General features: G+C 36.1%; 1 protein-coding gene across 1 annotated transcript in view; it reads right to left on the bottom strand.

Annotated features, from left to right (window-relative positions):
- Nucleotides 1-2,490, bottom strand: part of TPH2 (tryptophan hydroxylase 2) — a 96,381-nt gene extending 93,891 nt beyond the window's left edge. The window contains exon 1 of the mRNA XM_003832903.5: nt 2,147-2,490. Within this exon, the coding sequence (XP_003832951.1) occupies nt 2,147-2,251 (105 nt within the window). The 5' untranslated portion in view covers nt 2,252-2,490. The remainder of the gene's footprint in view (nt 1-2,146) is intronic.
- Nucleotides 2,491-16,593: the final 14,103 nt, after the last annotated feature.

Here is a 16,593-nt window from a genome sequence, read left to right as displayed (position 1 = left end):
TGATCTCTTAGCCTCGTTGAATCATATGGAAACTACATTAATTACTAACCATAATAAAAATAAGATCAAACATATTTTTGAAAATAATTTTAGTTTCAATTAAATTTTAAAAACAAAATATCGATTTCATTCCAAAATATGTCAGCACATGCCCAGAAATTAACGGGTAGTATTACTTTCTTCAGTTAGATCCGCATTGTCAATGTGAATCTGCCTGCAAAAGTTTAGCACAGACAAGTGTATAACTCTAAGGCCATCTGTGTCAGAAGATAATATTTGAAAAGTGACTATTAAAATTCAGTGACAAATAAAAGGAAAAAAGGAGAAAGGAAGGAAGGAAGAAACCTGGCCAGCTAATTATTAGGGGCAAACAGTAAAAATCTGAGAAACTGAAAAAGATTAACACTTCATTAGCCACTTAAGATTTTATATTGCCTGATGAAGTAATGTCTATTAATCCTGCTGGCTAAAGAAAAAAATGACAGATTCCAGTAACTCAGGTCACATTGCCAGAAATGCAGAATACAAAGCTGGAAACTTTATTTAGGAATAGAATGGGAGGAAACAAAACAAAAACAACAAGCTGGAAACTTTCATTTGACAGACAATGCAAAATTATGATGGTCTGTTTTATATTCTTTATATGCAGATACAGCATTGGGCAGACATAGAAGTAACTCCTGGCAAATGGTGATTTAATACAATCGTACCAATCTACTACATCCTCATGAAACTGAGAAATGTAGGTTTGCTTTGGGACCCAGTGAATAGTTATCTGCCATTGTCTTCTTCTGATTTCTCTACTGGCTTTATTTTCACACATCAGTATTGCCTTACTCACTAGATTTATATATAATAGAGATGGAGATTTTATTATTTATGACTTGAGGGAGGGAAGAACTTTATGCAGACATTGACATTTGACAGTATGTTTAGTCATTAAAAGCTCAAATATCTCAGTGTTCTTAACATCTGCCTCCTCCTCACCACACAACACACAGATCTCGCATACAAAAGTAGCATTTTTTATATAAAAGGGTCATACATTAACCATTACCCTGAGCTTTCTTTGTTTTCCTTCTAGCAGTTAATTATGACTTCAAAATTCTTCATTGTAATATCTCATCCAAATATTCATGATATTTAAATGTTAGAAAATCTATTTACATTTTGGCCTCATTTTTGCAAATTGATTTAAATAATTCTACAGAAGTTGCCATGTTTACTTTTCAACATTTTTATCAGTAATAATATGTCAGTCCAATGCAGCCCTCTGGCACATATTTGGAGCTACGAAATTAAAACAGATGATTCTATGATACAGACTGAATTGGATTTGGTTGATAAACTCTGATAGTACAGTAATAAAATATCATTTAATATTTTTAATGACTAGGACCTGGATACATTTTTATTTCGTGGTTTTTATTAAATCCCACGACTATTACCTGAAAGCAGGATCTAAAATCCTGCAAATACTGCTTTTTTATCCTGTAGATATTATAAACATAAAACTCCCTTAAATACTATAGCAAGTGGTGTATTGCTTTCATTATTCCATCAAGTAAACTGAAAAAAATTGAGCAATGTGAAACACAGAAAAACTTTTGAAAGGAATCCAATCTTTCTTTTATTCCAATAACCTGCACCCATAACTAAGAAGAGAAAATAATAGTTCTATGTTTAAAGACCAGGCTTTGTAAACTGAAGGGGGTGTAGGAGACACAATGATCTTCTGAAAACCGTGGAAATTTATTTAATTTGTTCTCCCTACTCCTCCTCCTCATAATAAACGGCTTTTCAAAATTCTTCACACTCCATTTTTTTTTTTTTTTTTTTTTGGCTGTAGATTTAAGACATTGATTCATACAATCTCTCATTCTTAATGTTCAGGAACTTCTTAACTCTCTACTTACAAACTTTGCGGAAAAAAAAGTTGAGCACGCAGTGATTGGCACACTCGCTTTACTTATGGAGAGAAGAGGAAGACTGGAGGCAGACAGGAGGAAAGCAGGGTAGACAGATTATGAAGAAGGAGAAATTTGAGGTGTGCGTGCTTACACTACAAAAGGGATTCATATGGTGAGGAGAAGATGGCCACACCCTAAAAAATACTTCTCCATAGTGCCAGGTACGTAGTACTCACTGTTGAGCTGCCAAGTAGCTGATGCTCTTCGGGCACTGCTGAATCCAGGGAAAACCCTCTCCGTGCCCAGTATTTACTGGAAAACATCATCATTGCTGGCTGCATGGATCCCGGTGTAATATTCTTTCTCTGCAGCAGGGGGTACTAGAGGGGCAGTAGCAGCGCTGGCGGAGATTGAGAGGAAGGGGCGTGCGATCAGCTGCCTGCTTGGGGCGCTGTCCAAAACCCTGGTGCTGAAGAGCAATGCGAATCCTCCCATCCCCGGGCTCCTTTATATGAATGACTGGAGACTGATGCAAGACTGATTAGAAAGAAACTCATTTCTGGTTGCCGATGGCCACAGTCAGATTACAGACCTGAAGCCTGGGGTTATCTGTGCTCATGGTGTGATTTGTTTCATAGGTCGAGTAGCTTTTTGGGCGGGGGTGGTGGAGAACAATACATAAGGGGGTGTTATTTGTAGAAGAAACCATCTATCCTCTGACGTTAGTTCTCTCATCTCTCAAGCCTGCCACTGGCAAGTTAACCTCAGTCTTTAAGCAACTGTGAATTCAAAGATTTTGTGCTTTCTTTCCAAAATTAGAAAAATAATTTAAGAAAGATCAGCACTGCTGAATGCTTAAACCATTTTACGGATTTTTTAATTTTTAATTTTTATGGATAACTAATAGTTGTGCATATTTATAAGGTGCATGTGATATTTTGACACAAGCGTACAATGTGTAATGATCAAATAAGGTAATCAAGATATCCATTGCCTCAAGCATTTATCATTTCTTTGTGTTAGAAACATTCCAATTCCACTCTTCCAGTTATTTTAAAATACAAAAGAAAATAAATTATTGTGCTCCCGAACACTAGATCTTATCCCTCCTATCAGCATATTTTTTTTTACTCATTGACCAACTCCATTTTATGTTAAGAAGCTTTTTCTGACTTGACATATTATAATTTTGTGCATGCAAATGTGTGAGTGTATATATGTGTAATGGCTTTCATAAAAGGGCTTCTTCTTAATCCTGTGATGCCTCTATGTAGAGTTATATGGAGGAAAATGTATTGCAAAGGAAAAGTAAGGGTTCGATTTAGCCACATGTAGATTACATATAGCTCATATACTAATCCTGGAATCTTCCTTACTAAATGAGAAATAAAAGGAAACTAGATTCCCATATATCAGCCATTCATTTTAATACTCTTGTGGTTTTTCTCTCTACTGGAAATCATGGAAATTTAATCTTTGACATGACCCTTTCATATAAAAAGTGCTACTTAAATATATGAGATCTGCGTGTTATGTGGTGAGGAGAACGCAGAGGTTAAGAGTACTATGACATTTGAGCTTTTAATGACTACACATACTGTCAAACATCAATGTCAACTAGATCAAATCCAGCAACTTGACATGCATAGATTAATCAATATTCTTACTATTCAAACCTTAGAAAGTCATAAAATTCACCAGGCCACAGGAAAATGTTACCAATCTCCTGAAGAATGAAAAACTCTTGACCAAATATGCTTGTTTGACTGAAAATCTAAACAAAATCTGGTGCTGGCACTGCTTGTCTATATAGAAAAAAAATTTCAAAACAAGTCGGGATGAACTAATATTGACTGAAGTTTAATTGTTTCTGGAGTCTTGAAGAGACATAATTATTAATTGATCTAATTCTGAAAATATTATTTGGCTTACATTTTCTGCAAGGGTCAGCTCTAATCAGCTAATAGGAGAAGCAAGTTTAAATAAGGCAAATGAACTAATGACAATAATAGTAGCTAATGTTACTGAGATGTAATGAAAGAACCAGAGATGTGAAGGGATAAAATCCACTAGATAGTGTCCCTGCTTGGATGTGGAAATGAGGGAAAAAAAAGATATTAAAAGTAATTTATTTATAATATATATTTAGAATATTAAAGATTTAACTACTTTTGCTCACCCTGGAAACCCTATTAAAACAAGATAAAAAATTCCTTTTCAAGGTACACAAGAGTCGCATAAGTTGGAAAACAATGGCAACAAAAAATTAGCAGCTTGAAAGAAGAAAAAACTGATCAAAGGCTTTGCAGTCATGGGAAAGCTGAACCTTAAGCTATCAATGAAGAAGACTTAGAAGCAACGCACTTTACATGACAGAATACCCTAAAGGCTCAAATACCTCTGGAATTGAAGGTAGATGAGACTCAAAAAGAGTGGTTCAAAGTGTGAGAAGCAGTTAGACAAATCAAAACTTATAACAAAGTTACAATAATCAAGACAGTGTGGTACTAAGGACAGATATATAGGTAAATGAAATAGAATTGAGTGTCCAGAAATAAACCCTTACATGTAGAGGGAATTGATTTTCAACAAACGTGCCAAGACAATTCAATGGGGAAAGAATGATCTTTTGAACAAACTGTCCCGGGACAACTTTGGATATCCACATGCAGAATAATGAAGATGGACTTCTATTTCACATTGCACACAAAAATTAACTCAAAATGAATCACAAACACACATGTAAGAACTAAAATTAAAATTCTTAGAAGAAAGGATAGGAGTAAATGTTTTTGACTTTGGATTAGGCCATTGTTTCTTAGATAGGACACCAAAAACATAAGTACCTAAAGAAAAAAATAAGATTTCATCAAAATTAAAAACTTCTGTGCTTCAGAGGACACCCTCAGAAAAGTGAAAAGACAACCCACAATGTGGGAGGAAATATTTATAAATCATATATCTCATAGGAAACAGTATCCAGAATAAAAAATTCTTACAACTCAGCAATTAAAAAAACAGACCAATTTTTAATAAACAAAATTTATTTGAGACAGCTGGCTTTGTTACCCACAGTGGAGTGCAGTGGCACAATCATAGTTCTTGGCAGCCTCAACCTCCTGGGCTCAAGTGATCCTCTGGCCTCAGCGTCCCAAGCATCTGGGACTACAAGCACAGGCCATCACACCCAGCTAATTTTTTGTTGCTGTTGTAAAGGCAGGGTCTTGCTATCATGCTCTGGCTGGGGAAAAAAAATTAATAGACATTTCTCCAAAGAAGATATGGCCAGTGCAAACAGGAAAAGGTGCTCTACATCAATAGTCATTAGGGAAATGCAAATCAAAAAACACAGTATGACTTCTGACCGACTAGGATGGCTAAAATAAAAAAGACAGACAATAACAAATGTTGGTAAAGAAGCAGAAAATGTGGAACACTCACACATTGCTGGTGGTATTATAAAATGGTACAGTCACTTTGGGAAACAGTTTGGTGGTTTCTCAAAATGCAAAACATGAAGTTACTGTATGACTCAACAATTTCACTCCTAGCTATGTGTAAAATGGTGTAGTCACTTTGAAAAAACGTTTGGCGGTTCCTCACAAAGGTAAAACTAGAGTTACTACATGATTCAGCAATTCCACTCTTAGGTATACACCGAAGAAAAATGAAAATATACATCCACACAAAAACTGTACATGAATGTTCATAGCAGCATTATTCATAATAGCCAAAAGTAGAAACAACTCAAATACTATCACCTAATGAAAAAAACAAAAAATGATACATGATAAATAAAATGTTATTTAGCAATATAAGGAAATAATGTACTGATACATGTTACAATATGGGTGAACCTTGAAAATATTATGCTAAGTGAAAGAAGCCAGTCACAAAAGACCATGCATGTATTGCAAGATTTTGTTTATATGAAATGTCTAGAAGATGTAAAAAGAGATCGTTTTAAAAAGAGAGAGAGACACACACAGAAAGTAGATTAGTGGCTGCCAGGGACTGGAAAAAAAAGAAGAGGTGGGGAATAGCTGCTAAAAGGTACAAGGTTTCTGTATGAAAATGAATTTTTACACAGAATTTATCACTAATAAAATTCATACAGAATTCATCACTAATAAAATTAAATATTAGTGATATTTACACAACTTTGTGAATATACTAAAAGCCAGAAAATTGTACACTTTAAGGAAGGGAATCTTTTGGCATATATATCATATCTCAATAAAGCTGTTATCTTATTTTTAAAAAGCAGTTAAAATTCCATATTCCCCTTGACTAAATAGCCAAGCCACCTCCTCTTTTGCCCCCAGGTAGAAAATTGAAGGTTACTCTCTGGAAAGGGTAAAACAAAGGGCCTCTGTACTTAGGAGCATCAGGCATAGTTTAGAATACAGGTACCATTCTGATTAAATGAATGTATTGAGGTATTGAGACTCATGATATCATGACATGGAGACTCCCAAACCTCAGAAGTCTGACAGCCAGGCATTTATTCTCCAGCCAAATAAAGACAAAAAATATCTTTGGAGAATCTGGCAAAGGCAAGATCTTAAAACACACTAAAAGCTCAGATAATATTGAAAGCTCTGAACAAAATAATGCAAACAGATTACCCTGTAGGTAAGCTCACATTTGACAAGCCTCAATTTAAATATTTGGTAGAGAGTGTGGGGTTAGATTAGTGACAACTGTATATAAAATCAGCCAGTAAAAAACCTTGATAAGAATTAACCCCCAAGAAAAATGAAAATTAGGGCTGAAGGGGAGCATGTCTCATTTGGGGATTACAGTTACAAAGTCATAACATAAGCACTAAATATTGACCTAACCAATATTATATCAATTATATTAGAAGACAGACAGATAAGAAAGTGTGTATGTGAATAATAGGGGCTGTGGGGAGAGGGTAAACAGCTAAATTCTTGTCTTCCAAGATGAAAAATCAATGGTTAATGCCTAGAGCTGAAAATCAAAGTAGTAGCAGCATACACATATTACAGCATTGGGACATATGGAAGTACATACCACAAGCATGACCTGACAGTTGAAAGTCTTGCCGCTGGTGGGGGTTGGGGAGGGTAGGAGGATATGGATGGTGGGGAGAAGGAGAGGAACAGTTTCTCATAACAAAAAGTCTTGTGGATACCATGTACCTGTGTGATATTGATTACAAAAATATAAACTTTAAAAATACATTATGCCGGGCATAATGGCTCAGGCCTATAATCCCAGCACTTTGGGAGGCCAAGGCAGGATGATTGCTGAGGCCAGGAGTTTAAGACCAGCCTGGGAAACATAATGAGACCCTATCTCTACAAAAGACAAAAATAAAAATAAAAATTACTAGTGTAATGGTATGTGGCAGTATTCCCAGCTGCTCAGGAGGCTGAAGCAGAAGGCTCGCTTGAGCCAAGGAGTTCAAGGCTGCAGTGAGTTATGGTCATGCCACTGCACCCTAGCTTGAGTGACAGAGCAAAACCCCATCTCTAAAGTAAATAAATAAATAAATAAATAAATAAATAAATAAATAAATACTGCATGGAAATAAGACATTTTTAAAAATAAAACTAAGTTTAAATCTTCGCTCTGCTATTTGCCTACTTATGCTTAATCAGGACACATTACTTCACATTTTTCAGCTTCCATTTCTGTAATAGTAGGGCAATAATATCTAAACCTTATAGGGCTGTTATGCTGATTGTATTGTATCTGTATAAAGTGATTAACATGGTGGCTGGCAGATATTCGACACTCAAAGTGTTAATTATCTCCCTATGTCTCATTGATTCTGAAGCCAGAGTAATATAAAATTGAGCATTGGTTTGCAATATTTGACAGAAATTTAAGAGACGTGGATACCTAGGTTTTAATGAGGTGGTTGCCCTCATAATTCATGATAAGTAAGAAGTCAATAGTCACAAGGTAAGCCAACAGAAGTGGCTTGGATCAAGCAGCTAAAGAGGCTAGGCGTCAGGAAGCGAAAAATTGGGTGGGAAAATATAAAAAGAGATACTGTCAGATAAGGAGACCTCCAATATAAGATCTTACAGGTGTAAGAGGGCCATGTGATCATGAATGGCCATGATTGCAAACAGCTGAGATATGAAATAGGGGTCCACAAAATTAGGGAAGTTTTATATTAAGGACACCAATGAGTCCTCAACATAGGTATTTGTTGTCATTGAGGAAAGCAGTGAAATGAGAGAAATACTATAAACTAGCCCTTAAAACACCTGGAAAAATGGAAATGGCTTCTGAGAGGCTGTAGCCCATATGAACAAAGAAATGAAAAAGGCAATATAAATAAACTAAGACAACCAAGGGGATGCTGAAGCATCCATGGCCCACAACTGGAAGAGACCAACCTATCCATACCTACCAATTTCCATTTCATAGACAGAAAGTGAGAGGCCTGAGGACTCCTTATTTCTTCTCCTTCCCTTACCACTCACACCCACCATGCTGGCCAAGTTAGAAGCCAGCTGGAAATGCAATGTCATGAAGAGAAATCTAGGCTTCAGCAGTGCAAAGAAATGTGTTCGGGAGAAAGAATGGAAGGACATGAGTAGACTTAAAGTAAGGGAGAATTTGCCTGGCAACACCCCAGTGTGAATGGAGAAAGCAGGTGTAAAGTTATTAAAGGATAGATATTGGATGTGAGAGTTTGGAGATACTCAAAGCAAAGTGAGAGTTTCAAGATTGGAATTCGACAAAAAGTCTGATTCCTTTTCCTTTAATAACTTGTCCTTTAGGTTTTAAGCCATCATTCCAGTCTATCAAGTATGTGTCACAAGCAAATTTGATGCATGTGCTTACTATGCTTAAATTCATGTTGAACAAGGCAAGAGAAAGGGCTGACCTTTATATTTATAGCACACAATCAAGGTCACAATCAGTTTGGCTGGATTTTTTTCCCATCAACATTTGTCTTCTAGAGATTATAGGGTATACTTTGGTCTTCTTGGCAGCAATTGTTCTCTATTACTACCAACTGCTCCTAATTTTGTCAAATTAACCACATGAATATCATACCAAAATAAGTTTATTGCCTATCTAAGGTGCTTCCTTGATTTAGTAGTATTGTAACTTATCAGTAAAAGGAAATGAAATAAGCATGCAATTATTTACCTTTAGGAAACTCAAGCAGACTCCTCCATAACACCATTTTATTTTCAAGATATGCACAAACCAACATCTCTCCTGACTTTGAGTGAAAAGCCTTGATTATTAGTCTCAATAGTCAATATGAGTGATACACTGTGCTCAGATGAAAATTTCTGAAAATTAATACTCAAGTGGCTTTTAGCACTTCAACTCATATTGTAACAGATGGTGTTTATAACACAAAAAAGTATTTGTTCCTGCTGATTACTCTCAAATACTACATAAACTATCATTTTGAGAGGGAAAAAGGATAAACAAAGAAAAACTGCACTGAAACTTTGCATGAGGTTGTGTCAACCATCTAGACATGCAGATAATACAGTCTGACCTGAAATCAAGCAGGACAATTTGGTATCAGAGTCTGACCAAATTGACCTAATGTTGAAGCGTAACCAGAAACAGCTGTGCACAATATTAAGCATTAATTTGTTGCCTAATAAAATGTTCACTGACTGTCAGACACTATAATTTCCCATACTACTAAAAATGTTTAATGCAGACATGTCATTTTTAATTTTGTGATTATTTATTGACTTGAGGGTGATCAGACTTCATAAATAAGCAAAACATAAGCTGTATCTTACACTCATCTTTCATCATTTTTAATAATAATTTTTATAAAGGGGGAATGGATAAAAGGCAAGCATATCTAAGCAAATATGAAGAACACTGAAGCATAAAAAGAATGGTGATTTATGGTGGGGTCAGTGAGGCTGTGGCTCAGAAGAAACCAGAATACATAGTTCAGATTTGGAGTCAAAATGACCTCAGTCAATAGAAAACAAACCAATGGGTGCCTCAAGGCTCTATCTGTAGGATAGTATGTTTGGGGAGGAAAAGCAAACCATGTAGCTTTAAGATTCAAAAAGATAGTTTGTGGCAGTATCTATTTGGTTGCCATGAAATAATAATGATAGCATTTATAAGTGCTTTATCATGCCCAGTACCATATTAGACATTTTATATGTACTCCATTTACTCCTCACAACTGAGGTAGGTAATATCCTCATCTACAAATGAGAAACTGAGGGCTGAGAGGCCTGGTCACAAAACTAAGAAGCAACTGAACCAGGTCTCAGACCCATGACGGACTCAATCTGTGTTCTTAGTCTAAGCTTTTTGTTTTACTTCATAAGTAGACATTTTCTAATATGAACAATTCAGTTTGACTAAATTATTTTCTGACATTTGACTTCCAAAGCTTATAGAATAAATTTTATATCCTTTGCAAGAATATAAAGCACCTTATAAAGGTGACCCAGGCATCCAGACTCCACCCTGAATTCACCTTGAACTTGAGAAAACAAGCCCCTAAAGCAAGTTGTATTATTTGAAGTACCACCTATCAACACGGCTCACATTATTTGAGTTTACATGGGTATACAATTCTAAATTGTGGCCAAGAAACTTTGGGTCAGTGATAGCATATAAATTATAAGAGAACAAGAATAAAAATAAGGCATATAAAACTTCTACGTTTTTTTTCTTCTTCTTTTTCTTTTGAGATGGAGTCTTGCTGTTGCCCAGGCTGGAGCGCAGTGGCACGATCTCGGCTCATGGCTACCTCCGCCTCCCGGGTTCAAGTGATTCTTGTGCCTCAGCCTCCCTAGAAGCCTGGATTACAGGTGTCCGCCACCACACCCAGCTGATTTTTGTATTTTTAGTAGAGACAGCGTTTTGCCATGTTGGCCAGGCTGGTCTTGAACTTCTGACCTCAGGTGATCCACCCACCTCAGCCTCCCAAAATGTTGGGATTACAGGCATGAGCCACCGTGCCTGGCCGCAGTTTTTTAAAGCAAGCTTAACAACGAAGACTGTATTTTTTAAAATCCATGGTGATGCTCTTAGACAATGTGACACTTTAAGGAAAACTCAGGAAACTTAGGAAATTAAAATATGAGTGAACCCTGGACCAAGGCTAGGCCTCTTATGGATCCACTACTGTGAAGCTATCAAATACAATATTTATAATTCAAACCTTCTTACAGAATAAACTCTCTTCTAAACTTACTTCTTTATGTCTAATTCTGAGGGGTAGAGCTGAAGAAGGATGTGGAAACCTCAGCAATCCAGACATGGGAAAAAGTGTCACAAAATCAAATTCAGTGACCCATAAAAATGAGAATTTCTGTGGTAAAGAATCTCCTTTTCTACAAGTGTTGTGTATGTGTGTGTGTGTGTGTGTGTGTGTGTGTGTGTGTGTGTGTGTGTGTTGTTTTTTTAAAGGAAGTTGTATTCTTATGTTCAGAATGATTCAGTTGTCCTGTTAGGATTAAGGGGAATACATTTGGAGAAAGAATTTTTTTTGGTGGGAGGGCAGATAGTCATCACCTCAAGCACTTATCGTTTCTTTGCATTAGGAACATTCCAATTCTACTCTTTATTTTGAAATATACAATAAATTATTGTTAACTATAGTCACCCTATTGTGCTACCAAACACTAGATCTTATTCCTTCTAATTGTATTTTTATACGCATTAACCACCCCTTCTTTGTCCCACCTCCCCACTACCCTTCCCATCCTCTGGTAACCATCATTCTACTATCTCCATAAATGCAATTTTTCTTAGCCTCCACATATGAATGAGAACATGAAATATTTATCTTTCCATGCCTGGCTTATTTCAATTAACATGTCCTCTACTTACATCTGTGTTGTCACATCAGAATTTTATTTTTATGGCTGAATAATATTCCATTCTGTATATGTACCACATTTTCTTTATTCATCTGTTGATGGATGTGTAGGTTGAGTCCATATCTTGGCTCTTATAATCATGCTGCAGTAAACATGGGAGCACACATATCTCTTGGATACTCTAATTCCCTTTCTTTTGGATATACACTCAGCAGTGGGATTGCTGGACCATATGGTAGTTTTTTTAGCTTTTTTTTTTTTTTTTTACTAACTTCCAAATTGTTCTCCATGGTGGTTGTACTAACTTACATTCCCACCAAGTGTATGAAAGTTCCCCTTTCTCCACATCCTCACCAGCATCGGTTATTGCCTTTTGATAAAAGCAATTTTAATCGGGAAAGGATTCTAGTGTGTCTGAGTGATGGCTTCAGAATTCTGCCATCTGAACTAATTGACCACATTCTTATTCCTTAAATTCCATCCCTAAGATGTGCCTTTGCCAAGACAACCCATTCACTATGTAAGCTGTAGCTTATGAAGCGCTTTTCAGGTATGAAATGTCAATGAAAAGGATTTTCTCCTGTCTTCACTTGTCAATAAAACTTTGGCAAAAGTCATTCTCCACAGAAAGTTCAAAGGTTTAGAAAAACATTATTAGTAGGATGTGGAGGAAGCTAGTGAGAACTATAGTTTCTCCTCCTTTAAGAAGTCATTAGCTTTTACACAGAATGCTTAAAAGCTCTGTTAATCAAAAAAGAATAATTTGTCCCAAAGTTATTCAAAAGTTGAATAACTTTGGGACAAATATTTGAGCAAGTTTAAAAAATTCAGCTTTTAGACTTCACTACTTTACACCTTGATGTGCAAAAGAAGGAATAGCAGATGTCCATTTGGGGGAAGAAGTGTGTAAAGGGACATCTATGTGTTTATAATAGTATTACTTTTAAAAGTACAAAAACTAAAAGAACTTAAATTTCACTCCAAAAACTTAACAATTTAATCTCTATATAATCTATTAGGGTTACATGCTGTTAACTTTTTTTTTTTAAGAGATAGGGTCTTGCTCTGTTGCCCAGGCTGGAGTGCAGTGGCACCATCATAGCACAATGTAACATTAAACTTCTGGGCTCAAGCAATCCTCCCGTCTCAGCCTCCCAAAGTGCTGGGATCACAGGCATGAGCCACCATGTACAGCCTAAATACTGTTAATTTCAAATGACTTACTTCCTAGTCAGCAAATACTACATTTGGCTCATTTAAGACTTGACTTAGCTAACAAAACATGTGGCCAAAATCTTTCGGTACGTACTCCATATTCGTGCCCCTGACAGTGACTGTAGGTAGCATGCAGTGTTAATGCTGACATTCAGAAGTACCTTGATGGCTCTCCTACTGGAGAGCAACTTGCTTTCTAAAGTGAGTCAGTTACACCAATGGAAGGGATTCTAGTACCTACATGATGAGGGAAAACAACACTCAAAGCCATAGAAAAATAGCTCTATTTCTATTTTTAAAGCAGTCTACCAACCCACTGGGTCCTGTGCTTCCAATCAGACTAGTGTGATATTGGACACATTATTGACTGTCACAGTAAAAGTCCATCTTAGAAGTTAATAGGTCTTTTTAATTAAAAAAACTAAGCTAAACTAGACTGCTGCTCATTGATCACAGCAAAGCTTACTGGAATTTCTTTTCGTTCTGTCATCTTTTGCAGAGAGAGGGGGGTATGTGAGGGGCAATATACTATCTAGATCATTTGAGAGGGAGAGGCATACTTAATAGTTCACTTCCTATTATTCTAACATCCTGATTTCATCAATAGGGATTGAATCACATTAGGCAAAAATGATAGGATTCTTGATTCCTGATCGTTCTTAGAAGACTTTTGTTTATAATCACTTCTTTTAAACATTGATTTCATAAACAGTGTAATTTCCCAGGTGGCTGAAAGAGGTGCTGTGGATATTACAACCGCAGGCACTCCCCCAACCTTTCTAAGGGTGACACACCATTTTTCCCTGTGTCAAGATGGATGGCCTGAAAATTAGAAGCCTGCATACAACAATGGGGAAAGCATCTGTAATTAGAAAACTCCTCAAAAATATACAACTTAAATTCCCCATATTGTAAGATCCCAAGGGAAGAACAGGCCAAATATGGTTGCATTATTCAAACGGCAGTGTATATACATACGTCCAAGCACAGATACTTAGTATCAGGTAATGAGATTAGGTACTGATGGAAGCCTTTCAGATTCCAATAATTTAATCTTGTTTCATGCTCAGAAGTGACACAGAAAGCTTAATTTTCTTCAGAAAGTAATAAATGAGAAATCTACATATAACAGGCTGAGCTGTCATCACTTTTTACTAAAAATGGCGACCGGAACTAGAGCAAGTATCTTAGAAAATCAAGGAACAAGCTTTTAAAAACTAAGGGAATTGTCCACTTGGCCATAAATCAAAAGATTAACATATGAAATACAATATATAATGGTAGTGCTCTAACTTCAGAGGGGCTCAAGAAATCACCTGGATGCTTGTTAAAATGCAGATTCCTGATCTGACTTCCAAAGACTGATTCTGTAAGCCTGAAGTAGCACCTAGACATATCTTAATAATACAGACTAAGGATCTGGAAACAAGCATTCTGAAGACATTTTAATTAATGGGAGCTCAGCACACAAAATCATTAGCATAAGTTAGACATTGTTACTATTCTCCTGTTAAATAACTTGTAACAATGGTTACCTACATTTGAGGAAAATAAGAGAACACTTTCAGAAACTATGTGACCTGCCTCCAAAAACATTCAGGTACATCCACAAGACTTTGCATACAGTGAGGTTCCTGGATCCTCTGAAAACCCCAAGTAAAGATGCCCAAGCTAAAATGATGTTCTCCTGGTACATATCTGCACGTAAGTCAGTTGAAGCTGTAGGTTCCTCAATAAACATTTAGGGTTACTTTATACAAACTGTCTTTAGTAATGGGCATGCTTATGTGAATTTCACATAAGAATTCTTCGGCATCTATAAAATTTCTTGGCAATGTCAAGTTCATAAGGATCACTCACTATCTGTCCCAAAAGGCTGTTTTCTTACTGCTCAAAAAAAAATTTAGTCTCTAATCACTAAGACTAAAGTTCCTTATAAACAGATGAAGAATCTTAGACCCATGAAATTATTAAAATGGGGAGGTTCTTAAATGCAAAAGATTCCCATAGGTTCATGCCAGAATTGAAAATACATATGCTTTTCAACTTATATTGAGGTTATGTTCCAATAAACACATCATAAATTGAAGACATCATTAATCAAAAATGCTTTTAATACATCTAACCTACCAAACATAATTTAGCCTACCCTAACTTAAACATGCTCAGAACACTACATTAGTTTACATTTGGGCAAAATCATCTAACACAAAGCCTATTTTATAATAAAGTGTTAAATATCTCATGTGATTTATAGAATAATGTAGTAAAAGTGAAAAATGGCTGTATGGGTACTCAAAGTATGGTTTCTATTCAGTGCACTGCTTTAAAGCCATCATAAATTTAGTTGAAAGTTTGTAAGTCAAATCATCATGTTAGATTGTCTGTACTTTTAAGTTAATGTTAGAAACTGAATTTTAACAACTTTACCACATAATACAGCACACAATATTTTACATGTTATAAGGGTGTGGACAGAGCATCTTGTGAAAACAAATAAACCTTTAAAAAACACTAGTAAATTTACCTGAACTGTGTATTTTAGCAATCTTAATGGCACATAGTATTTGCTAACTGGACTCTGTGGACTGATTTAAGACTTCTTCTGGAACTATACTATACTATCACTTCCATATCAAAAATATGCTAGATAGAAATGCAGTTTAGTAAAAATTGTTTTAACAAGTAATTTTGTAATAAAACTTGACAGAAGTTCAACTTTCTAAACGTATTGATAAAAAAAATCTGAAGTGGGTATCACATTACGCAGTAGGAAAAAACTCCCAAAAAGTCACTGTCCAGGAAGAAGGAGGAGGACATCAAGATGTTCTAAGCAATTTCCTGAATAGCAGGAAATGAAAGGCTGGAGATGCTGGGTTTTTGATCAGTTTATGTTCTTTTTCTGAATAGGCTTACTCATTATTAACTGATGAAAGATAACACACATAATATTAAAAACTAAAATCTAATGGTTCTACTGTCGTGATTGTCAGTTAATGCTCAACCAGGAAAAAAGTTCGTTTTGTTCCCTTTCTTGGGGGAAAAAAGTCAATCTCTAGGACCATTTTAGAACTGCACAACTTTTTTCTTTATACTATTAGCACCAGTTGTAATAAGCTGCTTTACTGAGTCAAATAACTGTATCTTTCAAGGCAACACTGTGCCCATTTCCATGCTAATGAAAAATTTTTTTCAGTTATAAAAGGGATGTTTTTCATTTCCATAACTCATTCAGATTATCATTTTAATCATATAAAAATAAGAGATGAATTGAGGTCCATCTTGGATGTTTTTTCTTCTATTAAAGAATTAGCCGGGCACAGTGGCTCACACCTGTAATCTCAGCACTTTGGGAGGCTGAGGCGAGTGGATCACTTGAGGTCAAGAGTTCGAGACCAGCCTGGCCAACATGGTGAAACCCCATCTCTACTCAAAATACAAAAATTAGTCAGGCGCGATGGCAAAAGCCTGTAGTCCCAGCTCCTCGGGAGGCTGAGACAGGAGAATCGCTTGAACCCAGAAGGGGGAGGCTGCAGTGAGCCAGGACTGCGCCACTGCACTCCAGCCTGGGCAACAGAGCAAGACTCTCAAGAAAAAAAAATTTTTTTAAAGCAGACTATTTCTAAGTATAATTTAACTAAAAACACTAC

This window comes from Pan paniscus, chromosome 10 (assembly GCF_029289425.2).
Source record: "Pan paniscus chromosome 10, NHGRI_mPanPan1-v2.0_pri, whole genome shotgun sequence".
NCBI classification, from domain to species: Eukaryota; Metazoa; Chordata; class Mammalia; order Primates; family Hominidae; genus Pan; species Pan paniscus.
This window is presented reverse-complemented; position numbering and strand designations above follow the sequence as displayed.